The following is a 27927-nucleotide window of genomic DNA, read 5'->3' on the forward strand; positions in this document are numbered from 1 at the left end:
AAAACACTGCTTATCTGTCAAATGTCAGGATATATTAGGCAGAAAGTAAACGGTCAATTCTTGAAGCACAAGCATCTGAGAAACTCTGACAAGAGCCAAACTGCTGGGCCAGAACATCTCCAAAACACCAGGCAGGCAACCTACAAACATGAGAGTAATGCGTGCCTAATACTACTGATGCAATCCATGGATGCCCCGTCTCACAACATACAGTTCTCCCCATATCATGCAATGCTACCAATGCTGGAAGTGTCTAGCGTGTAACAGGTGAAGTGTCTTTTTGAACTGCTGCTAATGCAATGTCACAGGACAGCTCAACACGCTTGCATAAGAATGCTAACTGCTATATCTCAAATTAGTAGCTGAAAGTTCTATGGTTTGTTTAGATTTTGACTTGATGTTTCCAGAGCAGACATCCTAAGGTTCGGCTGTGTGACGCCAAATTTGAAATGTTGCTTGCTGTTAGGGTATAGCACTGAAGCTATAAGGCTCGTCTACATATGTAATGGACTGTACACCAATTAGCATCATGCAAACTGCATGCCTCACCCAATATGTGTTTACCTTAAACACAAACAATACTGGTCTGTTAGGTAATGTCAAATACACTTATACGCGCTTATGTGGTTAGCATTGCTTTGACATACTTTCCAAACAAACAGCTGTATGAACAAAACATTTCATGAGGTTTCATGACAGACCGTTATAGTTCTGCTTTCACATGTGACGTTCTTTTGTTCAAGCAAACATGTCATGACTGATCAACTCCACATGGACTAGGAGAAAACCGTGTAAACCTGACTTTTTGGTGGAATACTGCTTTAAGCACCTGGCTTCTCTCTGCCTGGCAATGAGGGTATTTTGGGCTCATAACACTTTCACTAAAGGTTCACAGCCAAGTCTTTGGAACTCGCACTGCCCATTTAGGGCAGTGGACTGCACAGCTGCGGCACGAGGCGTGGACCTGGATGTGGACCAGTCACGAGTCCTCTAGGTCTCCTGTGCTTTGTGCGGAACATGCAAACCCCAGTGTGGCCCACCGGCCTCACATGCGCAAACTTCCAACTGGGCCATTCGCAGATGCTGGGTCATGCTGGCACGTTGTGTACCAACAGCCCTACGGCACAAATCTTTACTCATCTCTCAGTAGAGGGGTTGTTTGTCTGTAATGCTGTAGCAATCACTACAAACCTGGGCCCAGGCCAATAAGGCCTGTAGCCTACCGTGCATTCGTGCATCATTGCTCCGTCGCAGCATGTGGTCTACAGGCTTTGCTTTAAGCTACACTGTATGCTGCAGTCATACACCAGATAAGAGAATAATGAACTGCCCTGATGGCACAGTCCAGCTGAAATAGTAATACCCTCCCTGCTGTGATGGCGCAGTAACTACAGTCCCCCTCTTGGAAAACCATCCATCACTACATTGCCTTCTGTTCTGTTTTGTTGCTATGCAAACCACTAAAACCTCAAATATCACGTACAGCAGCAACCACCCATTAAAATAAACACTCTGTACCTTTATGTTGTTAACTATTATCTACTCGCCAGACTTTATGTACAGCAACTCCCTAATTCACAAAGCCATGCCATTGTTCTGTTCATTTTATTGTGATCTTGCACAGCATGAGAGGTCAAATGAGAGGTAAAAGTTCCTAAAATAGCAGTTTATTGCTACTAATTGCAAGATGTTCTCATCTCATCACCTAAGTCACCTACGGTAACCTCTCTGTTATGTTAGCCCTAACGCTCCTTTCTGTCCCCCGTCTGCAAAACCAAACCACCCCGAGCTTATCTGGGTTAAGGTCTATAATCTCATTTATTCAGCTTCATCAGACCTTCGCTCCACCTTGCAGGAATGTTGAAGGTCTGCTACACTCTAATCTCCAACAATGTGCAAAGTCAAGCATAGTTATCTCTACACTATGCCAGAGTGTAAATCATTTTTTAATATCCAAAACACATCCATTATAAATGCACACTGATACTGAAATCAGGGGACCGGGACACTTAAGACTTGAGTAATATTTTAAACCAGTACTTGAGGAGATATTTATTGTGCTTTTGAATGTCAAAACATCTGTGCAATGCTGAGCTACTGCACAAAAATGACAGAAGTTCAATTTTACAATGCAAATGTAAACCTACAGTAATATAGTTTCATGCAAAAGTTTGGGCACCCCTGTTCAAATACATTTTTGTTGTAAACAAATGAACAAATCTAATATCCAACATAAATGAAATTATCTGCTTATTTTAAAGCACATTTCTACTTATTTGCGGAATAAAAATGTAATAGAAAAAGAAAGATAAAATATTAAATGCAACAAATTGTATTTTACTTGTATTTTTTAATATGTAAAACTAAGCAAATAAACAGAGGATTTAATAATTAAGATTTTATATAATTAGAAAAACATGTAATTTGACAAGCAGTGCCAGAACTTTCTAAACATTTCCCTATAATGTCTATTCAGGTAGACCATTTTATAAATGTAATATCAATGTTTTTTTTATTTACATTGATTGTATGCATTTTATAAATGTTTATCTACACAAAAAAAAAAAGACATCTGAATCAGTCCATAATTCCCACAATGATGTGTCCCTAATTTCAATCATGTAGCTTCTTAAAAAAAACAAACAAACAATGAAAATCCTTCAGAACTGATCCCGCAGACACATTCATGTGTGCTGAACATTTAGTCAGTCATAATTCAGTGAACATAACCGTAGCATGGACACCATGTTCAGAAAGATACAATGCATGCCAGAAGCCCTTTGTCTCACATCAGTGTTAAAATAAACATTTTTAAATTTTGCATTACAAAGCCTCTTATAATAGCTTCAGGAACAAGCAATTTTTTATGACCCACACTTCTGCAGCTGCAGTAAAGAAAAACAGGATGAATAGAAACTTACTCTGCAGATCCTGGAAGAATGCTGATGGAGGAGATGTGTGAGCTGCAAAAAAAGAAGAAGAGGAAGGCAATGTTAGGACAATGTCACACTAGACTGCCTTCACATAACTGTGAGTGTGTATGTGTGTGTGTAGAGAGTAGGACCTTGACCTTACATAGCGCCAGCTCTTGACCCAGCCTTATTATATAACATCCTGGCAGGGTGGAGAGTACAGGTGAAGACACTGAATCCACATACATGCTTCTTTACATCACTCTGCAATGTTCCACCAGTGCCAGCGGGGGCAGGCTACGGAGTTCACAGGATTTCGTGTCCCTCTCCATTTCATGTATACGCAAGTGTCACAGTGGACAGTGAACAGACCAGGAAGATGGTGTCTGAGAGGAAATGTAGGGGGTGTGGGTGAGTCAGCAGTCCACCCCATCCTATAAACATGGTCTGGCATGTGAAGAATGCTGCTTACATAACTGAGCTGCTGTTAGCGCCCAGATCGGGTTCAGGGGTCCCGGTGGGGGAATAAAAAAAAAACAAAAAAAAAAAAGCGGGACGGGACGCAGCGGGAGCTCTAAAACTAGCCATGCCACTGTGGGTGACTGCAAATTCCAACAGCCACACAAACACTTGTGTACAGACATGGCAGGTTCATATGTTCCAGGTCAAACACTGTTGTTTAAATAGCGATTTACTAGAGTGTTCCTTTTTAAAATGTGAATGGCCAAACATGTTGCTTCAGTTTAAACTGAAACAACAGAAGATGACAAGTCGTAAATAATACTGTAACACGAGGTTGGAGGCTACCTTAATTCTGGCCTTGCTGCCTTTTTCTGCCTTTTGAACTGTGACGGTATGATCAGTCTTCCCACAGTAACAATCTAACAAAGTTAGGCACTGTGTTAAAACCCATTTTCCAACAAGAGACCAGAGAAAGCCGCTCAACCTCCAGCTACCGAGCAGAAGTGTAGGACGGCTACTTTTGGTGTACGAATGGAAAAAAAACTAAACAAAACAAAAAAATGCGCATACAGGTACGGAACAGTCCGCAGGTGGGTGGCATAGGCTGGTGTGACGAAGTGTCTTGAAAAGATCATCACAGATGCACAGTGTTTGACTCAGACATGTTTATATTTAGACTGTTGAAGAGGCTTCTAATCAGTGTGGGCAAAGGTGAGAAATAACGAGCACTACATTATAACAGATTTAATAAAGACCAATTAGTAGCTTAAGTCTCCAGTAAGTAAGCATGAAGAAAATTCATTCAGCACTATTTCAGTGACTTCTCTGACTTCACCAACAAAGAACCACCAAGAAAGGTGTCAAGGAATGTCTTTTTGGGGGGAATTCTGGCACCAAAACCATGTTTGCTACAATCAAGAACCAACACAGTCCTATTGTATTGTATTTAATAGCTATACTCACTAATCTGGACTAAGGTTTCAGCAACGCTTTTTCTTCAGGGTATGCATTACTCAGCACAATCTAAACTTATATGTAACTTCTCTGCATTAATGTAGGGTTAGAATATGATCATATGGCCATAAGATGCCGAATTAGAAGAATTACTGATCAGAGACTGGCTCTCAGTAACTGTTCAAATTGTTGAATTGGTTGACTGAGGACTCCATGGAGTAATGTCAATGTGTTTTTTGGGTGGAAATGAGGCTGAAGTGGGACAATGGCATTCACTGATTGGAAAACACAGGCTTTTGGATACACACTGCCCTGTTCTTAATGAAATAAAGATCGCAGTGTGCCAGCCTTTCTAGTCAAGGGCAAATTGACAAGCTCAAGGACTGTAAAGCCCAACCCGAGGTGAACTGAACTCAGGTAAAAGGTTAAAACTTAATATTGTAATGTGGTATACATGTTGCTGTTTACAAAACCCTGGACCCTGAAACCCTGGAACGTTTCAATGTCAGAATTTTAAGCAATTTTATTTGGTCATTTCTGTTGGTCCAGTCATCATGTAATCAATGATCATGATCATTAAAAGGCAGCTGGCTTATATTAAAATTTGACAAAAAATGACAAAAATTAGAGACATGATGTTTTGCACCCAAAACAAGATTGTATTTGTGAATTATAAAATACAGATTTGTCTCTGTGTGAAAACATACTTGGCTAATATACTTACAGGGAACTACAACCAATCTGCTGTTTCATCATGAGAAGCTGTAAAAGGCTGAGTCAATAAGGATCAGGGAGAGTATGTGTCCTCTGACTGTGCACTTGGTGTGTGGCATAAAGCAGTCAGAGATCCAGAAGCTGGTAATGATTCAGCAGTAGGTGTGTTTCTATTGCAGTAGCTAAACAAACAAAGCTGTAATGGGCAATCATTCACTGCAACACACATACAGAGGAGGACAATCACCGTCATGTGCTCTTTGCCCCAGAATCATACTAATCATGACCGCTTCTGCAATGTCATTCAAGCACAGGAACGTGACTTGTCATTTGACAGCCTGAGAATAGCATGTCATCTGCTCTGAATCGGGCATCTGAAACCCTGGCCAGAAAAGAAATATCAGAAAGCCGTGGCCTAGAGATCCAGAGGGGAGACGGAGGTATAAATCACTACACTCCAGAGAGAAGTGTCCTGAATGAGAAGCTCTCCTTTAAAATCCACACGAGTAATTCAGCACGATTATGTAAGCCCATTCTCCCCAGAGAACCCCAAGCTCCCCCACCTCACCAGCTCCTTCAGTACAGTACCTGTGCAGAAGGACTTCACAAGCCATTTTCGGCGGTTCGGTGGTTTGTGTGGGTGAGCCGTTTTCGTAGCTGCTATCAGCCAGGCGTCCGGTTATCCGGACTGGGCGCTCTGCGGAGCCAGAGTCTGTATGAGCAGGTCAAAGAGCAAACACGGGCTGCCGGCACTCATCCTGTGGACTCCCGTCTGTGCTGGATGCCTGTGTTCAGGGCTCGGCACTTCTCCCGGAAAAGTGCTGCAGTAAACAAGCCGGACCCCTCTCTCAAATACAGAGCTGTGTGACGCAGCTCTATCGACAGCCCTACAGGCCAATGGCCACACCTTTGGGGAGGGCGCTGTTCCAGCCTCGTCCACTCACAGTGTATCCCCTACACTGCAGAGCTCGCACAACCACGCAGCCCAGCACCTGTCAGGCTGCCTCTTTTATATAACCTGCTCATCACCCAAGGATCTGCCTGGCACCTGGACAGCACACATCCTTAACCCCTTACTGGAGCACACTTATGGATCTGACACTTAACCCCCTTCCCGCCCTGTGGAAAAACAATTATATATTACACACGTGGAGGGAGGAGGGGGGGGCGCGTTGGGGGTGCAAACACAATAACACCCACAGCTGAGGGAGTCTACCGCTCTGGCTACGAATACATTTATTCTTAAACCGGTCACAGGCAACCCAATGTAGATCACACAGTGCTGAAAATTGATAATTGCATCCATGTAGAAAAAGAAGAGACAATCTGCCTGCACTTCCCATGACCCACTTATCATTGCATCAGTAGCTTTGTTGTGATAAAGTGAATACACTGCAAGGGTAAAATCATTGTTACCCCATAAAAAAAGAGATAAGAAGGCCATGAGACTGTAACGCTGCCCAAAGACCATATAAAAATAAGCTGACTATGCTTTGTAGATCACATGGATATATACCACATATTGTAGTTTCACACAAGCACAAAGCTGGGCTACCTGGAAAAGGGAGGAATGCTATACACATGACATGTAACCAGATGAGGTGTCCATATAGGTCAGTGGCAACAGAGAACATGTTTTGACGACCCAACACATGATCTGGTGACTGAAAGTAAGCACTTCAACCTGCTAAAGGTTTGGTATCACTTGTTTTGAGAGAGTGGCATTACATTGGAACAGATAAGATATGGACATCCATTCAGCAAGTACTTTCCACAGTTATAGTCATATATCAAGTAATCAGCTAATCTAACCTCCAGTTCACGATCTAAAGGAGGAGCCTCTGCTACTGTAATTCAGCTGTGTATTATTGGGATTGTGATTCTTAGGAACTGCGGTGGTGCTGGTGGTGGTCGGGAGTAAGGGTGAGTCGGTACCCGCGCCATGTCCCACGTACCGCTACCTCTTCAAAAACAGCTGTTCGCACATTCTGACAGCCGGGTCACAGCCAACAAAGTGTCTCAAGAACACACGTCCATATCCCTCCGTTTATTTTGGGGACAGATGAAAAATACTTTCCATAGTGGGCGAAAGGGATATACGGCGGGGCTTAAATTTAGCTTTGAAGTGCAGTCGGACTGTCAGAGTCTGCTGGGGTACAAAGGAGGAGAGCTGCTGGACGTGGACGAAAACAAGCCTGGGCTGTGTGGCTTTACTTTCTCTGAAATATGACTGCAGGCTGAAACTTACTTAATGCCTCAGTGGCCGTTTTCGCTTGCAAGTGCAGTGCGAGGCTGCGTACTGAAATATAGTAGCCAAGAGTACCATCAAGTCAAGTCAACATTACCGTCCACTCAAACAAACAAACAAAACAAATGAACAAACAAACAAACAAAAAAACCCCCACTGGTGTTTATGTTTGGTTTGGAAAAAACATACATAATGTACTGTATGTTTGTGTGGTTATTATTAGGGTTGGGCTCCTAAATGGCGCAGCCTTCTTAAGCAGTGGTGTCATCATCAACAGGTTTGATTTCTGGTGATGCCTGGTGAGTCCCAGAGAGCACAAGTCCACCGTGGGTGTCTATTAGCCAATGTAACAAAAGGCAGTTAGCACTCTCCTCCAAGCGTGTTCAGCTGCGTAGTAACAGACGTAACGACAGTTCAAAAATGTGGTTGGCTTTTTGTGACTGAAAGAAAGCACATGCTACCATTCACCCCTAGCACTGGTGGTGTTGTCTCATATTGGTGATTAAGTGATTAAGTGATTAAGTGAAGAATCATGGGTAAAAAAATGCTGTTATACCCATTCAAGAACACAACAAAGTGTGCAACAATGAAAGGTTTTAAAACCTTCCTAAAACCAATGTAAAGAAGACTCTGGTTCTTTTATGGTGACCTCTGACCTTCACTCTAAATAGCTACAAGTGCTACAAAGGGTTCTTTGAGAATTGCCATAGAAGAAACACTTTTGGTTCCATTAAGAACCATGTTTATGCAAGTGATCTGTTGAAGAAGGAGAAGGACAATCGTGTCTCAGCTGGACAGGACTAAGCTTTCTAGATGTTTACAGTGAGAAGTATGGTCAGACAGGTTTGAGGGACCAATGTCAGAAGTTAAGTGATACAGGTGGATCACCATGTTTACACTGCTATTGTCATCTGCCAGATTTCATCTCCTAAGCCTAGCTCAAAGACATACAGTGCACTCCAGAATGTCTGCCAAACTTAATAAACAAGCGCAAAAAAGGCTATAAAATCAGAGTGAAACGGTGAAATACTATGCCACAGACCCTAAACCAGACTTTCTTTCTCTCTCCTACGTTCTTGGGTGCTGCTACCTGCCTACCTTCTGGTTCAGGCTCTCCCTCTGTGTTAACTCGCCAATATTTGCCATAATCCTCCTAAACCCTTTGTTTTTCCTTCCTTTCTCCTATCTTGGATCCCTTCTGCATCTCTTTCCCATATTTTGAGATGCCCCGTTTCGACTGTTCTGTACCAGTCCTGCCTGACTTAGCTCTTCACCATCTTGCTGCACATTGTGATGCTGTCCGGCTTTGGATCCTTGCATTAATTTATTCACACCACTTTAGATACTACATAGCTGTGCATCTGACCATTTCGCCTGCATGGACTTTCACAGTGTCACCTTTGACTTTCTTAAAAGAGGCTTGGACTCGGATCCCGGTAAAGCTGCTTTGTGAAAACATTCTTTGTGAAGAAATAGTTTAAAAAAGTTATGACTTCTTAAAAGAGAAAATCTAATTCATTTAGGCAATGCATGCAAGATGTTTCTCAACAGCCAAACAATTGAAATTCTTTTTTATTAAATAATAAACACAAAGAGAATATTGTTCCCTTTAGAACTTCGTACATAATAGCATAATAAAAATAAACGATTTCTTTAAAGCAGAGGTCACCGATCTTATTCACAAAGAACTGGTGTTACTGCAAGTTTTCATCCCATTCAAGCAGAAGCATTCCTGACACAACATGTTTAATTAGTAGGCCTTTAAATACTCGACTGGTTATATAAGACACAGGATGCCAGTCAAGCATTTTCTCTTTCCTCATTGTAAAGGTTAACATCAATCACTTATAAGTTCCAAAGTAAAACCAGATTCCAACTCAAACCCGTTGAAAATCATGACCCTTGCATGTAACAACATTACAAAGTATTTAAGAAGGTGGACCTGAGGCCTTTCAAAACATAGCCTACCTCCCAGACATTTCTAGACTGCACATCTAAAACAACAGGTAAAATCTCAGCAACCTACAATGAAGACTTGTTAGACCAGCTTTAAAACTGAAAAGTGAAAACTGCCAGTCTCCAAAGGCAATGCACTAATACAGAGATATAAAAAAGCAGACCCAGGCTTTCGGTTTAAATCTGCCATTAAGCGCTGGACTCGGCCCTCCCAGTGCCCCACCACCACTGATTAAGGTACGTAATACTGACTGCATGAGCCTGTCTGGGCTTTAATTCTGCAGCAGCTGCCACCCAAATCCCTCCATGCCTTCATAAGGGCATTCTCAGTTAGGTTCATCTCAGACTGCAATACAAAGATCAAAGGGCCTGGTCTGTTTGTGGGGCATGACTAATCTGCACCTTTCACAACTAAAAAATACAAGTAGGGGAAACTACCATTCACCTGAGCCCTGGGAGTCATTTTCATTATTTCACACAAGTATGGTAAAGGTTAAAACAGAGTTTAATGATTAAGTCTGACAGTGAAACACACAAGGTTACAGTACCATGATGTGGAAAAAGACTTTTCAAGGTTAACACTGTTTGGGTAGCAATAAAGAATCCTAAATGTCACACCTTATTCTCAGGCAAACCTAGCTGGCTTGGCTTTTCCTCCCCAGGGGAGTACTCATGCCAGCCTGTTTACGCAGATTAAAGATTAATGCATTTAATCACCTCAAACAGTAAGCGGCTAGACCAAGCTCTGATGCAGCACTAATTTTGTAGATTCCCACTTTGTAGGTTTTGTAGATTACCATTTTAATAAATACTAAAAATTAGCAAGTAGCTTTGCCGCATCAAACGTAGCTTTTGTTATGAACTATTTATTTATTATGCTTATGATTCTGTATTAACTGACCCACTCAACTCCACGTCTTGTGCAATTTACCAATAGCCACCTATGACCTCTAATTTTACCTTTTCACTCTAGTTGTTTTATAGCCTCCCTGTTCTTGTTGACAAAGTGTGCTATATGGTGTTTGCTGGATAGAGTGAGAGACCCCCCCAACCAGCACTTAATTTGTGACCTAGACAAGCTCCAAAACACATGTGCAGAAAATACGAAAACACTACGCAGAGAAACACGGTCATGAACACTCGGCTCCACACGAGCAACCAAAAAGCAATTAATACATCATTAGCTTAACTCCTGTGCCTGGCAGTAATAAAAATAAACCAGAGTCTCAGCCTGTTTCCGCCATGTGTTTTTTGTGATTAGCCAGCAGGCTTTCCTTGGAAAGCACTGCAGGACACAGGACACTGGTACTCATAAATCCTTCTCTGGTGTCCATCATAAACGGCATGTTCAAAATGCGAAGCATGTCTTTAAAAACAGCAGCACATTAAAAAAAGATGTCAATTTGAACTCCTTGCATTTTTTCTTTTTCAAACTGGACCCTGTCACACACCTGCCTTTAATGATTTAAAAGCCCTGCGACACCATGGCAGCCTGACCTTTAGGACAAGAGAGTCTCGAAAGGCCCAGGCCACTCACTTTGCATCAAAGCTGGAGCAGGTGGAGAGGAACAAAAGGTGAGGGAGATCACGGCTCAGACAGCCAATAGATTTGTTCTGGTCTAGACCTCCAGGCTCAGCCCACTTTTTCCTTCAAACGAGATCACATCCTTTCAGCCCAGCAGGGATCACAGGAGCTTTGACATGGGGAAAAGAAGCTAGCCCAGAAAGAGCCGTGGCACAAGCAGCAAATCTGACTCTATAGATAAAGACAGATGCACTTTATATTTCTGCACAGCAGGACTCTGGGTGAAAATGCTAAAACAAACAATGATAAAAAGATATGCACCACCTTAGTTTGACTGCAGTGGTTAAAAGTCAACATTCAAGAGGGTATCACAGGGCTTCCATTACAGCAACAGACAGTACAAAATATAAAACATCAACAGGAGGCCAGATCGGCTGGCCCACGATGTGACATACATATGAAGGAGATGCCACTGAATGCAACATCTGGGTCAACGAACTCCATCCATAAAACATTTAGGTGGTCATACTGGGTTACATGTGAGGTAACCGGAGATAACATGCATAGGCTTTGATATATTAAGGATGGGGTGGGCAATAGGGACAAAAAATAGCACAACACTTGACATTTTTAGGCTTACGATTAGGCTTGGGTGGTGTGGTGGAAACCGTATACCGCAGTGTTTACAAATGATGACAGTGTCTCAAAATTACGGCGTGTCAATGTGTCAAATTTCTGTTCGGTGTCTATCTAGTACATGTTCAAATAATCTCATTCCTCCATTTAAGAGAGCCACGCTGAGGGTGTGCTGTGGATGCTCACTGCTTGTTGATTAAGGTTGAGGTTAAGCTCTGAAAACAAGCCCACTGTAGTTTCAAAATGTGCCTGAAAACAGTGGAAGACCATTTCCTTGACTTTGTGCTCTTAGGTATGAGGCTTTACCCTCTAAACGTGTACGATTTCAGTTAGCTGGTACACTCAGTTGGCTGGACTGTGCTGTAATGTTTAGCCTGTTAGCTTGCTTTATCTAGGCCTAAGAGTCCAAACCCAGCACACCCGGTCTCATTCCGTCTTTCTGTTACTCTCAACACCAGTCACTCGACTTTGCTCTCAGACACAAATTTTGAGCATCAAAATTTGTACACTTTTTGAACACTTGTGTCTGTAGCTCAGCAGTTAGTCAGCAGCAGCTGCACTGGGCTGGTTGATACTCGGTAGGGCTGTAGCTGAGCTAGTTAAGCAAAGGTAGCTTAGCTAGAAATTTTAATTGAACAGCTTTAAATTGAGCTTTCTGTTCTATCTTTTTGTCTGCAATGCTCTTACCTGGAAGAGGGTGTGACATGGAGGTGTTTCGGTGAGACTGAAGAAGGGCCATCCTCGCTGTCCTGCGGGAGATCCTCACAGGCTTCCAACTTCTCCTCATCCAAAAGCTCAGTGATCTGTAACAGAGAGGGAGACCTTTTAAAACAGAGTTCTAGCTACTATGAGTGAATCATGTTAGGACACGATGTCAGCTGAGCCCCCTTCAGACATGCACGGTAACCCAGAACGTTTCTGGACATTACCCAGAGGAGCTGTGTGTGTAAACGCAAATGTCCGGCTCAATGTACCAGACATCACCCAGACTTTATTCTGCCAGCCCCCAGTACAAGGTCCGGGTAAGGTCAGAGTAAGCCCATATATGAACAGGGCAGGTCATTTTCCAGAGAATTTACAGTGGACATGTTAATGACATTACGGCTGAGCCGGTAGCCTCGTCTGCCTCAACCTTTTGTGCTATAATCAAAACAGTGATATCGCCGCAATGTAGTTTTTATATCTTGCCGTGCTTCTTGCACATGCTATACACACTGCACCCTGACGCTACAACTGTAAGGGGTTCATATGTGAAAATGGGTATGGACAACGCTTCACAGAGACTCCACAAAACATCATGCAAGGCACAGCACTTACATGGGTCTCTCAATCCCCTGCCTTACAACAGCACACATGCACTTTTTGATGCCAGCTTTGCTCCAATTGATAAAACACGATAACCACTTCCAACTCAACCTTAAACAGTTCACTGTTAAACAGTTTATTTAACTACTTGCATGATAAAAATGAAACGGGCACCTGTGTAGGTCACACTAAATCTAGACAACACCCTGCATGAAAATTCTGCTTGAAATAAAGCTAAATCGAACCACAAACAACAGTCTTGGACTGATTGGACTTCCAGATTCTGCTATTTACTTATTTTATTTTTCTGTATTAAAGCCAGTTTCTACTGCACACTGTGCATTTCTCAGAGATGAATCAGCCCCGACTGGGTAGCTGACAAGGGTTACATAACACCTGCAAAAGGCTAAAAATACACAGAACTGATGAGAAATGCAGTGAGGGTCAGCTCTAGTTTGACATAAAATAAAGGGGGGGGGGGGCTTTTGTTGTGTATGTGTAACCTAAAGCCCACAGCCTGGGCGATTCGCCTTCTCCTTCGTCCTCTACATCTGCTGCAGTGTCACTTGCACGTTGCCATGGTGACCACTCCGGCAGCTTCCGATTGGCTGAGCCGGGTTGCTGCTCATCATGTATGCAGATATGAGTCATTTGTGGAGAGTGGAATGGGTGGGATGCTCAGGGTTAAGAGAGGAGAAAACTTCACAACGTTCAATGATCTTCTCAATGTTCTGTAGGCCTACAGTCCTTATCCATTGTCCACTTACCCCAGACCTGATGTGCAGGTCTGCAGATTTCTTTGACCTCCCCATTTCACTTTATCCAGTGCACCACGACACGGTTGAAACGTTTGTCCTGTGCAGCTGCATTAATGTAATTAGGTCAATGCGATTAATCAGACGTGAGGATTGCATTACGATCTCCCAGCACATCTGGATGCTGGTAAGACAGATAAATCCGAATGTCTGAGAATGGCTATTTCCTCTATGCAGCATGTTCGGTATGAATACAGCACAATACAGTCCCTTCAAATGTCCTTTCAAGCTCATATCTGTTTTAATCCTCATTAAATCTCTGACAGAGCATGTAGGTTCATGCAAGTAGCTGCAATGTGCAGAGACTGCACCTTTGTATAGCCCGAGAGGCATTGTTAGTGTGTGGTAAAACTCCATTTATGCAACATCTGTGTTAAAAAAAAAAAAAAAAATGAATAGAAAATGCATGAAGAGCGGCTCAGTTGTCTAATTAGCAGTTGCACTGATTAATCAAGGGCTCTTACCAGGGTATGTGGAAAATGCTGTCAAGCAAACAGGAACCAACCCACACAAACAGAAGCTGCAGTGCTCTTATTCTCTAAGGAAGAGCAGAGGCTCTCTGCTGCCTTGCACGGATGTGTGGAAAGTTCCAGCACCACTGGTGGGTGACCAGTTTCCCTTTTTTTTTATTTATTTATTTTTTTTTATAAAAAGCTGACTGACTGTGTTGCCACTTCGAGAGATTTAGCCCAGGCAAGCAAGTGGGAAGTGTTAAGAATGTGAGGAACAAAAGGGCATGGCCTTTTGCAGTTGCCCGAGTTTGGAAAAGAACCTGCATTGAGTTGCCGGGGAGATCGGAGCCTGGGCGGCACTCAGCAATGTGTGTACCATTCCTTAGAAGGTAATGCCGCACCCATCAAGTCTGAACATGAGATTAGCGCCTCTGAGAAGACCAGCTCCAGCTGAGACATGGCACCACCATGATGATGGGAGCTGGTGGAACTTCAAAGACCTTCCTATAACAGAGGGATGTCTGAATTTACAATCACCTAAATGTCCCTAAACCAACAAATACAAGGGAAGGCAACATCCAAAGCAGCAATAGGAGGCAATCACCTGCTCCAGCTTGTTTACACAACAAACCCCACTCAAATCCACCCTGTGCAGTGCAGGTTTAAATTAGGTCTGCCAGAGGTGCACCACTGGAGGCACTAGGTCAATCAATTCCAAAAGTAATCAACTGCTCAATTAACAAATAACTGGGGCCTAACTAGAAACATGCATATTTACCCATACACTTTTTGCTCTATAACATTAATTGACCAAAGATCCCAATATAAGAATGCAGAGTTACATTTTTCAAAGTACAGTATCTACTAACTGAGGTTAGAGGCACCTTCTAGCATTCGGTTACCAAAATAATTATTTAAGTACTAGTAACACTATACACCACCACAGTAAAACAATGATGCTCTCAAAAGCCCCAGACAGATTCATTTTCCCAAGAAATCCAGCAGTCAGGGAAGTGAAAAGGGAAAAGAACTGTGTCCAAGTGAGGATGGATGGCCTGGGAAAGTCCCCAAACAGGAAGAAACAGGACCTTGTGATTTATACTCATATTACTTACAGCAGACCATCTAAAAGGTTATGCAATTTCACGTCTCTGGTCTGGTCCCAGATGGGCCGACCAACTCTATGCCCAAACGCCCCCCCTCAATCTCTCTACTGTGGCATGAGCTGTAGAAGGGTCTGAACACTGTGGCATTCAAGCATGTGCCGGATGAATCCCAAAAGCTTCAAGGCCCTGACTGTTCAAAATAGTCAAAACTGCAGACTTGGGCTCCTGTTCATCTAGGCCAGGCTCTCAGAGCGTTACAGGGCTACAGCAGTGTAGCCTGGGGCGGCCATACTCATTCCACTCAGTGTTCCTCATGAAAACAAAATGTCTTCAGAAATGATTGTAGGCGGCAGTTTCAACATTACATCAGTAGATTATGCAAGTCTGTGGTTATTTTCTTCATGCCTACATTTTTTTTTACCAATATCCTTACAGGTCTACAAGGCATTTTAGCACTACAGGCCTGTGGCCAGTCGACATATTTTAAGCCGGGATTAAGTCCAGATTGCTAGGTGTAGCTCGCATGCTCTTTTGTGTCACACAAAAGACAGGAATGCAAACACTGGCATGACAATAGGAGGCAATAGTGAGTCAAAACAAGTGCCATTCCACAAGTGTGAGAGAATGTCCAGGCTGCAGGCCGGCAATATTTTGCAAAACAGACATTTGAGAGACACGCCTTTGGATGACACTCAAAGGCATGGGAGGAGCGTTACATAACCCTACAGACATAATAACCTCCTAACACTGCCTTTATTTTATCCTGCTGCACCACATCCACCTGGGTTTAATCCAGCTTGGGTCTAGGCTCATTACAAAAGCTACAGACTTTTAAACCAATCAAGGAAACATCGACTACTAAGGCGATTTTTTTTCGAAGTTTAGGAAAGTGCTGCAGCGGGTGCACCAAACAAATAATACCCTTAAAAAAAAGACCTGCATTTGTCTTTAACCACAAACACAACCAGCATCAACTTACTACAATTACCATTAAAAATGGTTCCAATGGTAATTCTATGAACTCAATTAAGGACCTCTGATTAAATCAGCAAGAGAATACTAAGACATTGTAACTGACAGCACATGACTCTCATGTGCTGCACCAGGTGGTTACAGATAAGAAAGTTTTACTGATATAGGTGAGGGTATCAGCAGGGCACAGTGAATACAGGTGAACAGACTGGCAGGATGACCACGTGTACCTGATCGTTAATGGAGCTGTAGTCATTGTTGGTGGAGATGTCGTCCTCCTCAGTGTCAAAGAAGTCCTCCTGGTTCTCCAGCAGCTCGGCCAGGATGCGGCTTATAGACTCCTGCTCCTTAAGGTCCTCCACGTCTGTGTCTAAACTGCAGTGCACAAGAAAGAGGGAGATCAGACCTCACCACAGGTCTTCACTGAGCCATTTCAGTCAACTATGATTTCAAAAGTAGTAAAAGGGTCATTATGATATACTAATCATGCACTGGAAGATTAAAAAGCGCTAGCGTCAAGAATTCAGGATTTGTTTAACGTCGTACTGGAAAATGTCGGGACCAAAGACGGCAGCGAGGGCACCGATGCTCCAGCTCTCCTCCTGAAGTGAGGCCACGTTGGACAGGAAGCGGCAGAGAAAACGGAGCAGGCTGTAGTTGACCTGGGGCAGCTGCTGCAGGAAGTACTTCATGTTTCTAGCCAACTCCTCCTCACTGCTGTATTCTAAACAGGGACATAACACAGGCATCCGACTGAGGATGAAACACGCACGCATACACATTCATCAGAGAGATCTGAGGAGATTTCAAGCGGGAGGAGAGAGCTAAACAACACTGCTGATGCAAGGATATGAAAGAAAGGGTGTGACTACGGCATGATGTAAGATCAGCATGCCAAGCGAAAGAGCAACAAACACACAGAGATAATCACTCACAGACACGGAATGGAGAATATTTAAACACTGCTGCTCATCTTAGCTGACGATTCATATCATAAGTAAAGGCCATATGATGGCGCAGAAGGCAGCTGTAAAATTCAACCCACCATAAAAAAACCCATAGGGTAGGTGTGAAAAAGACTGTGGGTGCATTATTTAACAGCTTGAACCTTGAAAATATTAGTTCTGTGATATTTACCAACTTATTTATAGTAGTTTCTATAGTAGTTTCTTATTTCGATTATTAACCAAAGAATAATAATCCTAAATCTCATGAAGGTTAAAGAAATAAAATTACTGTGAGAAACACAGAGTAAGAGAAAATAAGTGGGTAGGAATGAGGCTTCACCTTGGTAAAGGTGCAGTATGCGTGTCTGCAGGTCTGTGGGTATTATGGGCTCTGGGAGCTCCTGTAGGAAGAGACGCAACAGGCTGACCGCTGAGGCCAGGTCTGCCTCCTTCTCCAAATTCACCTCCTCGCCACTGTCATAGCGCTGCCGCAGCCACTCTACGCGCTCTGCGTTTCCGTTGACCAGGAACAGACCTTCCAGGTCCAGTCCACCTACAGTACACACAGAAACACATACACATGCATACGTTACATTCCAGTGAGCTACACAAACAAGGCAGAGATCTTCTCTGCTATGCAGGTATTCCAGGCATTTCTGAAGACACAGTCTGCAGCAGGGTAAAGATATTTGCATTAACCCTTTACCTAAAGGCCTGCATGTGAGCACGTACTTTAAATGATAAGTTACAGATCAATTTCATATTAGATTTGAATCAGGACTTAGGACTGCATGATAAGTAGGTACTGAATTAATAGTAGATACTGGATATTAGTACTTCTTAAATATAAGGTGGGTACTGAACAACTAGTATTTACTGAATATTAGTACTTCTAATATTTTATATTTACTAAATTACAAGATGCTGCATAACTAGTACTTACGTAAATAGTAGTTACTAGGTAATGAGTAAACATTCTTCTACATTAGCATGCACTGAATAATTACTATATGCAGAATAAATAATGAAGAATCTGTGCAGCAGGGTGTTTGTAAGTTTATGGATTAGGGAAACGTCTTACCTGATAGTCTTACAAACACCCTATGCGTCCGTTTCAACGGAACCTTACAACCGTACAAACGTGTAAAGACGTTCTGGTGTTGGTATCCCCTCCAAACATTTTTTGAATAGTTTTTAATTCAGCCACAGATGCAGGTCCTCCTTTTTGGATATAGTGCCCATAGCACTCAGATCTTGTTGTTGTGTTGAAGAGCGTGTTAGCTTCGCTCTAAATAGCCTGTTGGCATGTTGGGTAAACACAGTGAGCTACTTTATGATCAGTGTCCACAGCAGTAGAAACAAAGCCTTGAAAGTGGGCGTGGCAAAATAAGGTGAATACTATGTAAACTGAAGGCCTATTTAATTGCATCGCGAGCACAGCATAACAGTTCTAATATGATGTGTGAAAAACTAATCTCGTTCCATCTGTTGTCATTAAGCCAGCAATTAATCAGCCTGCAGTTTCAGAAATTGGCTCGCACGCTTGGCTGTCATAAGTGCCTACTATGTTTTGAATGTAGGTGCTGAACAAGTCTACAATTGTACACGATTCAACACAACAAAAGCTGCTTTCACTGCTGAGCTGCTACGGAGTCAAGAGTTGTGGCGATTTATAGAAAACATTTGCCTGTGCAGTAGCTGCTTCCTCTTATCCCAGATGCCACTAAAAGATACCTGCTCACTCGCCTGGGTCTCTGAGTAACTTCAGCTTTGCAGGAAGCTAAGGGAGTATTCACCACCTGTTGTATCTAATAGCAGTGTGCAATACCTCCTCCTGCATCATTGGCTAAACTTCTGAGGGGAGATGCCTGGTTTTAAAATCACAGGGGGAAAGCAACTGTACATGGATCAACTCCCTCTATTTTTCCAACCATGCCATAATTCACTACTTTTAGGAAGTAGACAGGCATGATGATATCTGTATCAACTTCATGCATTGTACTCATGTTACCGCAATTGTTATTGGTTACGTCACTAGACTTAAACAAAGTTTATGGGAAATCTTTTAAATGGTACGGTTCAATAAATGCGCTTGAGAAAACTAGGAACAATAGGTCAATTTTGATTTCTGGATAACTTTAAAATCCCCTCCACCACATTCAAACAGATGGGAACAACGGCACTCAAAACCTTGCAGTGTGATGTTTTCAATCTGTCGGAATGCCAAAAACCCAGTCATCTGACATATCACTCACTCTGTGACAGGATCTCCGATGTAAACTACAAAAATACTGCAGAAGTACATCAGGCACTATCGCATCACATGATAAATCTGGCCTGTACTTAGCCTGGTCATGCTTTCGTGATAAGAAAAGAGCTGAGACCGGAGTAATGTTTGCAGGAGTGAAAGGACATTGTGGACTCGCTTATCTGATAGTAATGGCAAAAACACTTTTGGTTTTATCAGACACGAATTCCCATAAAGAATCTCTACAACACTAGAATAATTAAGCACTGATCAACCAGGCAATAATTAATCAGTAAAATAAGAAGGATTAAACTGTATTTGATTTTTCCCACCCGAGAAAATCTACTGCAAAAGCACCTGTTGCTATTTGCTAGTCCATGAACAGCACTGTTAAACACATGCCACATGTCCTGCATTTTAAACAGCTAAATGACTCCATTTAGCCGACTACTCAAAATCACGCCAGCAAACTCACCGTGCTCCTCGATGTACTCCACAATGGTCCTGACCAGTAGAGGGACCTCCTGCCCTGGCTGGCCGCTCTGCTGCACCTCCTCCAGGGGGATGCCGAACACCCTGGCTGTGTTGAGGGAGTCGTTGAGGGAAGGAGAGAGGCTCTTCCTCATCGCTTCCACAGCCAGGCTGCTTCAGTCGCTCTGCATGGTCAAAAACACAGACAGCACAATTACACTGACGAGCCAACCAACACGTACTCGCCATGGCAGGCGGGGCACAGGCAAACACTACAAACACAAAGAAGAAAAAAAAATAAAAAAAAATAAAACAAGCTGGGACTGGAGTGGGGCCACTCCCATCCTGGGAGCTGGAGTTCTTATCTTGCCCAGTGTCCAGGACAGAGGGGGGGTTATATAAGTGACGTGCCGCCATGTACGAGGATCTGCAGACCACAGTGATGTTAACAGGTGGCTAGGAGGTCTAATGTAGGTCTACTGGTTATGTCATGATGAAGCTTAATAGTTACATAAAATACATAAAACACTCTCTGCCAGATATGTAACAAGAAATGGCATTAGACAAAAAACAGGACAATAAGGCATTGCTGTTTTTTTTTATCTCTTTACCCCTTCTGGCTACCCATCACTACAGATTAGTGTAGTGATGCAGTGTAGCAGTCTGTGGCAAGACATAATGACTCCCAGCAGCATGCCCAGGACAGCATATGTCAAGCACATCATGGTCCATTAAGATACTGGCCTTAAACCTCTGTCAGATGGCCTTGATGGTCTACTTTTTTCCCCCTGTTTTATTTCTTATTCACTCACCTTGTTTTACTTCAAACGCCCAGAAGTTCGACTTATCTCCTGCTCCACCCACTAGCAGTGAATCGAAAGATCTATGGCTGCTTCAGGTTATGGCAAAAGATGAGCCTGTAGTTCCTCATTGACGGACCGCAAATCCTGTTCAGGACGTCAGTAGTTAAGCTGAAGACACAAGAGAAAACAGCTCTATTAAAACATGCTTTAATACAGTGACCCAACAGACACAAGGCATGCAGTATCACTAATGCAAAGCATCCCTCCATTAACCTGTGGCCATTTCCTCAACCAAAACTTTCACGTCAATCAAGCCCTTGATGTGCTAAAATAAGAAACATTGAGCTTTGGTTTAGCAGATGAAGCCTAGTCCTACATTACAAGAAGATTCCCCACTGAAAGAACAAGGTAGTCCAGTACTAGGCTTAATCTCTGTCTGGGAAACTGACCCTGAAGGTTTAATAATATACAGTAAACAGACACCCATAAATGCAAAACACTCCACCAAAGTTAACATCTAGTAATTCAAAATAGTCATTTAGTCATTGTCTGGGAAACTGGCCTTAAGTGTCCAGTGTGCACACTTAACAGCCTGACGTGTTTATTTTCAGTTTTTCTTTTGGGCAAAAAAACACCACAACTGCCTTTAAGGCAAGAAATGCTTTGCATTCTGTGCAGTTCTTTCTTTAACCACACATTCAAACTGAAAGTAGACATCTACCTGCAATGTGCATTACTATGACACAAGGGAATTTAAAAATCTTATTTCTTGAAACCTTCAGGGAATATCCCTCTCAGTTCGCTTTTCAGAAATGTTAGCAGTCCATTATAGTTATGGAACTACCATAACTTCAAACGTATCTTCAAACAAGGCTCTTCTGTGATCAGTCTCCTCAGATGCTTAACTGCTTAATTATACACATTCTAGTAAGGTATCAGGGAGATCCATCATTTTTCCTTTATAATCCATTTGCTTTCCGATTCGGTCATTTAAAACGGGGACAAAATGTTCCCAAAACTGAATGGAAAGAAGTGTGTACTGACCCATATGAGCGAACATCTTGGCTTTCGGGGAATAGAGAGTAGTTGTGCTACTAATCCCACACACAGTGCATGCAATGACCTTTCAGTTCACAATGTCTGCCTTTGTTGGAGAAGTTCAGGAGGCAGACTGCCAGTGGAGTGAGATGCGTTGTTTCTTACAGACCATTGCAAATGCAAGATTTTCTCTAGCTTCATTTTTACCCCCGCTGTTCTACCATGTAGTTAGTGCATAAAAGGTTGTACAGTCTTCGTTCAGTCCATGCTCCAAAGTCCTGGAGATGCACCACAGATTACCCTCATCTATCATCTAAACCCACTGCCTTCAAACGGTAGTACTTGACCATGCAGGGCCGACAGAAGCCAACAGATCTCTCCCATGCCAGTGATTAATTAGTAACGATGGATCTCTTTAGGAGACAGCTGTAAAAAGGGCCATGTTACTCACACTGGGGCAGGTCATGGAGAGATAGACGCGGAGTGTCCTGAACTGGATTTAGGCTAAGCATATGTCGCAGTGTGTAGGCGCATGCTTACAGAATTGCCAACTCCAGTCAAACTCAAAAGGATTTTGGATGTTTAACACAAGCCTCAAAACAAAGACATCACAGACGCTTGCATTTTACAGCAAAGGAGATTTTAGCTATCCGGCTGTAGCTGCGTGTTTGTGCACAACGAGGTCTTACACCCACTGCATAGGACCTCCAACGACTGAAACACACCAGTCTTCATTACCTGGATCTCAGAACATCTATGTTTGTGCCAGAAACATTTCCAGCTTTGTTTAGAACAAACCTGTCACACTTTGAGCGAATTCTCAAGGTTCGACAGCATCACCTGAGCTCATCTTTACAATGCCACTGAAATGACTGATTGGTAAACTTCTCCCTCGACTCTGCAGCAAATGGAAATTTCCACACCGTTGCTCTAACCCCCGAGACACTGAGACTGTGTGGCAAAGAGCCCAAACTGGCACTGTGGTGGTCCCTGGCACACCAGAATTAAGCACTAATCATTAGTATGCAAGTAAAAGGAGCGAGGAGAAATTCTGCTGATCAGTTGCTGACAGCATTCAGGAAGGACCACCAGGAGAACAGCAGGGGGAAGCAATAGCTCAACAGGAAACTGAGCAGGCAATCTGGGAAGTTTTGCTATTTCTACTTCTAACCTACCATTCAAGCTCAAGCTTTAAATCACGGGTATAACGCAGATACAAATGCTAGTGTTGACAAAACAACAAACTTTACTTTGTAAAGTACACTATTTTACAAATGTGCTGCTCCTCAACAAGGCAATATTCTGCCTGTGTAAGTGCTAAACAGAAGTGGTGACACAAGTACAAGCACTGATTATATGCATGATATGCTCAGAAAAGCACAGTGACCTACTGTCATGCAATTCATCATAATGATGATTATTACTGCCCAGTGTCCACTTCTCCCAGAGATTAGGAATGTCACAGTCTGATATTTTAAAGAATCAGGTATAGGCTATTTTAAGCCAATACTTTATTTTTACCACTTTGTTTAAGTAAAATGCCCTTGGATGTCCTCTAGGTGCCCATTACCCCCAGCCTGCAGCAGTAAGGAGTGTTCTCAGACATCATTACAGACTACTAACAAAACAGTTGCACCATATGGACAAAAGTATTGGAACATCTGCTGATTCCTTGTTTCTTCTAAAAATTAAGGTTTATTAAAAAAAGAAAGAAAGAAACACTACTACCTCACAGGAAGAGATTCACAGCTAACAGACTCATCACATTACACAGTGTGAATGTCTGCCATGATACAGGGTTGCAACAGACTTTTTTAAAATTCTTTAATTCTTACTTATTTTTTTATTTTAATATCACCAACGGCAACGTCTGGCATTAGATCAGTCGAAATTCTATAAATTATTAGTAGTAGTTATTTATTACTAGCACCACCGCACAGCAAGATTTCAGGGTTCTGCTGATATCAGGAACAGGTATTAATTATTACTTGCTTTTATCTGAAAAATAATCTGTAGGGTTAGTGATGCAGCGGTTAAACACTCACTCAAGAAACTAATGAATTACAGGTTTAGGGTCCAGAGGAGGATCTCAAGAAACGTGTATCCTCTAAAATGATTGTTCTCAAAGTACAGGGGTACATGGTGTTTAGCTAGGAGTTCCACATTTTCTTGTGCCAAAATAAACTTTGACATGAACCAAGTGGTTGCTAAGCAGTTCCTATAGTATCAGTGTTGCTAAGCAGTTCCTATAGTATCAGTGTTGCTAAGCAGTTCCTATAGTATCAGTATTGCTAAGCAGTTCCTATAGTATCAGTATTGCTAAGCAGTTCCTATAGTATCCCAGGTCGTTTTTATGAGGTAACTAGGTGGCTGTTCCGGTGTCCTGGGTGGTTCACAGGGTGATCCTGGATGGTTATTTCGGCATATGGTTTCAAGGGTCTCGCTGGTGCGCTAGCATCAAGACGACGACACATAATACCAAAGTAAAAAAAATAATTGCTGCCAAATTTGTTTTCAGCTACTTTTTTGTGTTAAGTTCCATGAAAGCTTCTGGATAAGTCTGGAATGTGTACACAGTCTGAAAGTCAGATTATTGTGAGATTAGAGAGTTTGTTAAAAAATGGATATAGCAAATGCTATGTTTTGGAGAGTTTGGTTTGCTGATACCAGATGCAATGTACACATCACATCAATTTCAAATCAGTTAATTAATATCTGTATTTAAATATAGATTAAAAACAATATATATATATATATTGTTTGGATTTGTCAGGTTCGCTTTCAAGGCCAAGTTTTTGTGGTTGACAGTGGGGTTATTAGGAAGTCCATTTTGAATAGTTTCTATTAAGAAAGGCTGAGTCATGCTAACCAGGAAGATGTGCTGGGCAGAGAGATCACACGACCACATCAGTGTCACCTACGAGCAGAGCTCACCACATTAAACATGTTACAGGCAACGCTAGAGCCTATTCTCAAGCCCTGTAGCAAAGGGAGACACCAACAGAGCTTTCTTTGTTTTTCTCTCCTGAAGCGAGCAGATTGGATGATTCTGGCTTTTGTTTGTACTGGATTGCCAGTAAACTGAGTCAAACACGGCTCTACTCCGATCTGTTCTCTTGGCAGAGGGTCTTCCCTTTATGTCTCAAGACAACAAACCGCTCTCTCTCTCTCCCAAACACACCAGGAAGAGCTCACATTTCACTTTCGTTATCAGGGAAAAAAAATCTGCTAAGTTTCATGTGATGGTTGACACGCGTTACTGTCCGCAGCACAGAAGCAGGTTTTACTGCCACATTCTAATGATACCAGCGAACCTAGAAACCAGTCTCTATTTCCAGACAAGCGCTAACCCTTATCTAGCACACACCCATATGGCGCTCCAACTGTTTCCATGGCAGAAGGTGGGATGAGTCTGAAGGAGAATCTGTCAGTCAGTGCGGAGGCCAGCATCTGAGCCAAGTAGCAGCAGAGAAATCTTCTCAAGGACAGCTGTCTTTAGCTGTAATCTGTACGAGACACATTCAGCATGTTTTAAAGGACACGACACCTTCGCCCGGCATCTGCTACAGGCATCAATCGGGACGATGCCCCTTACCCACAGCCACCCATCTCTCAAACTAGGGGCTCCAAGAAAAAGCTATTCGAGCATCCGCTTTTTCTGTTTTGGGAAGCGAGCCGGTTTCATGCTGGTGTGAACGCATGAGTTTGTATAGTCTTTCAGACATTCTGTCCTTTGGCACAACAGGGGATTTTGGTTTTGCTTGGCTTCCCTGCATCAGAAAACTTCCAAATCAAATGAGAACTGGAGTTCAGTGGAAGGGGGACAGAAACTACCACATTTGTTTGGTTGGTTGGTTGGTTGTTTACCACTACACTATTCACTGCTATTTTTAAAAAGGGCTTGGAAATAAAAATCAGTCAAAATCAAGCATCATGATGCTATACTTTGCATTGAAATCAGAATACTTAAAATATAAATAAAAAAATTTAAATATCAAAAAACACCAGGTAGTTTCATGTTACACAATATGTGACAATATTTATTTCTTCTGAAATCTGATAGGTTGGTGGTAGTTAGGGGTGTAACAATGCATTAGTAAATCATCGTATCACAATGCCAACAGCGTGACAGTGTGCTGCATTAAGAAAAGCTATTCCAACAATTATTACATTAATACAGTCGTATTATTTGTTCACCACAGTTTGCATACAATCAACATGAGCAACAATTCACACCGGCCATTCGGTGCATCATTTGTCTTCATTTCAATTTTGATTAAAATATTGTGAGAATCAACATTGTGAACCAAACTGAATGATGGCAAATTTAAAAAGAAAACACAATCAAAAACTGAGTACAGATATTTGTGTTTGATGTTAATGATATTTTTCATTGTAATATTTTAACACTGCACGACGCAGCTTATCCTGATTACAATACATATCATTATGTAGTCCAGCTCTACAACCACATATGGCTAAACAACAAACAGATCTGGATCATATCTATATATTAAAATTGCATCAAACTGACCATGGGACATTCATATACACATTTTTTTTTTTTTGCTGAAGCCAATATATATAATAATTTAGACATTTTCCTGAGTCAATCAGTAATGGTGTTTAGTGTCTAAGGTGTAATCAGTGTGTAGTACCACTGTAGAAATATGTACATTTTTAATATCTACTTTTTTGCTGAGCCATACCTTCAAACCTGGCTGAGACCGGCTGAAATCTGACCTTTGATACTTTTGACCGATGTATGAAAAAAAAAAAAAAAAAAAAAAAAAAAAAAAAAAAAAAAAGGTTTCCACAAGCCAGTTTCAGGGTTGGGCTGTGAGATCCTGGATTATCCTGCCCTCTCGACCAGATCCAGCACACACAACCACCTAACGACGGTTAAACACAGCACACATCTCCTACACCTCAAGAAAATATTCATGAAGCGGACAGAGGACTAGGGTGGCGTATCACTTACTTCACACATCCACCCCAAGTCAGACTGAAACCTAGTTTGGTCTTCATTCAAATGAGGACACTTTCCACCATTAAACCCGCACTGGCCACCAGAGAGGCTGGGCGCATCGCTGACACCCGCTGCTACCCGAGTTAACGCAGCGCTGGCTAGATCAGTCTGACAGGTCTTTTTCACTACACAGCAACAGTAACGAGACATAAATAATAATCATAATAATCATAATAATTACAGCGTAAATTACATCTAACGTTTCAGTGCTGATACATCCCGTCCAGGGGTATCTAGCTAGTTAAACTTCTATTTTCTGAAGGAAAGACATATCTATCTATAGCTATAGCTGGCTACTGGAGCCCAGAGACGTCCACCGACCACCGAAACGCGAGAGCTAGTTATATAACAGTTATCTAGCAAAAAAGCCTTTAGTAATTGATCAAATAAGAGATAATCAGATCCGCGGTGTTTCTTCGGTACTCAGTGAGCATCCAGCTAACTCGACCACACCTCTTAGCAGAATTGTTGCAGATGAATGTTTTTATCTTGTAAAATGTCAGTTTCTCGTAGCTGCAGGTTGCCACAAAGCCATTAAAATTCTGCATTAGCATCCAACGGATATACAACCAACCAAGCTGTTAGATATAAAACCAACAGCACCGCGTATTAAACCTATAAATAATCAGGAAACGAGCAAGAAATTCCTAGTCGCCTTACTTTAATTGGTAATCCAAGTCGCAAGCTAACCAAAGCTAGCTAGCTAAGACGTTAGCTAGCTTCAGACAGCCCGAGCCAGCTAACGTTAGCTAGGCAGCTAGCTAGGTAGCTATAGCTAGGTTCGCTAGTCAGTTGGACTAAGCATCGAAAGAGCCAGCTTATGCACTTACCAGGTCAAATCCGTCGACAACCCAGAGCAGAAAATAGTTTCTGCAATTTCCCGTCCTCAGTAGACTCCTTTAGAGAACGCGGGCGCGGAAAGCACTAGCTAAGATATTCAGATGGCATGTTGAGCTTCTCTAGCTGGTTCCTTGTTTGCTCAAAAATGGAGATAAAGCTGGAGAGCTCGTCGCGGAATCGTGTACAGTAGAGCACACACACCCACAACGGCCAGAGAGATGCCAGAAAACTCAGTCCCCGCCTCTCTCTCTCTGCTCTTCCTCCTCCTCCAGCAACAGCATCTCTCTTAAGTTCAGACACGCTGTTGTTTCTAGAAATTTCGGCTGCAGTAATTTTCCTCCAGACTCACAAACATACAGAACACTAATCAGGGGGATCCAGCTCTAGAGCTGAGCGCTGGACTGGGCGACCTTAAACGCAGAGCAGGTATTTTTACAAGGACAAATTGCGCAAAGCTGCTTTTAAATTTGCCATAGAAATGAATGTTGTGCTTA

The 27927-nt window shown here is 42.4% G+C and overlaps 1 protein-coding gene across 3 annotated transcripts in view; it reads right to left on the reverse strand.

Annotated features, from left to right (window-relative positions):
- fam13b (family with sequence similarity 13 member B) overlaps positions 1-27656 on the reverse strand; it is a 42317-nt gene extending 14661 nt beyond the window's left edge. For 2 of the 3 annotated variants that reach the window (XM_072664305.1, XM_072664306.1), the window contains exons 1-8: positions 27424-27655; positions 20536-20694; positions 19728-19908; positions 17345-17557; positions 16604-16781; positions 16288-16432; positions 12095-12210; positions 2922-2963 (exon numbers count right to left, since the gene is read on the reverse strand). In XM_072664305.1, coding sequence (XP_072520406.1) covers positions 2922-2963; positions 12095-12210; positions 16288-16432; positions 16604-16781; positions 17345-17557; positions 19728-19878 — 845 coding nt within the window. In that variant the 5' untranslated portion in view covers positions 19879-19908; positions 20536-20694; positions 27424-27655. Of the gene's footprint in view, positions 1-2921; positions 2964-12094; positions 12211-16287; positions 16433-16603; positions 16782-17344; positions 17558-19727; positions 19909-20535; positions 20695-27423 lie in introns of all 3 variants that reach the window. The other variant, XM_072664304.1, reaches the window with a different exon arrangement.
- Positions 27657-27927: the final 271 nt, after the last annotated feature.

Source organism: Salminus brasiliensis, chromosome 19 (genome assembly GCF_030463535.1).
Source record: "Salminus brasiliensis chromosome 19, fSalBra1.hap2, whole genome shotgun sequence".
NCBI classification, from domain to species: Eukaryota; Metazoa; Chordata; class Actinopteri; order Characiformes; family Bryconidae; genus Salminus; species Salminus brasiliensis.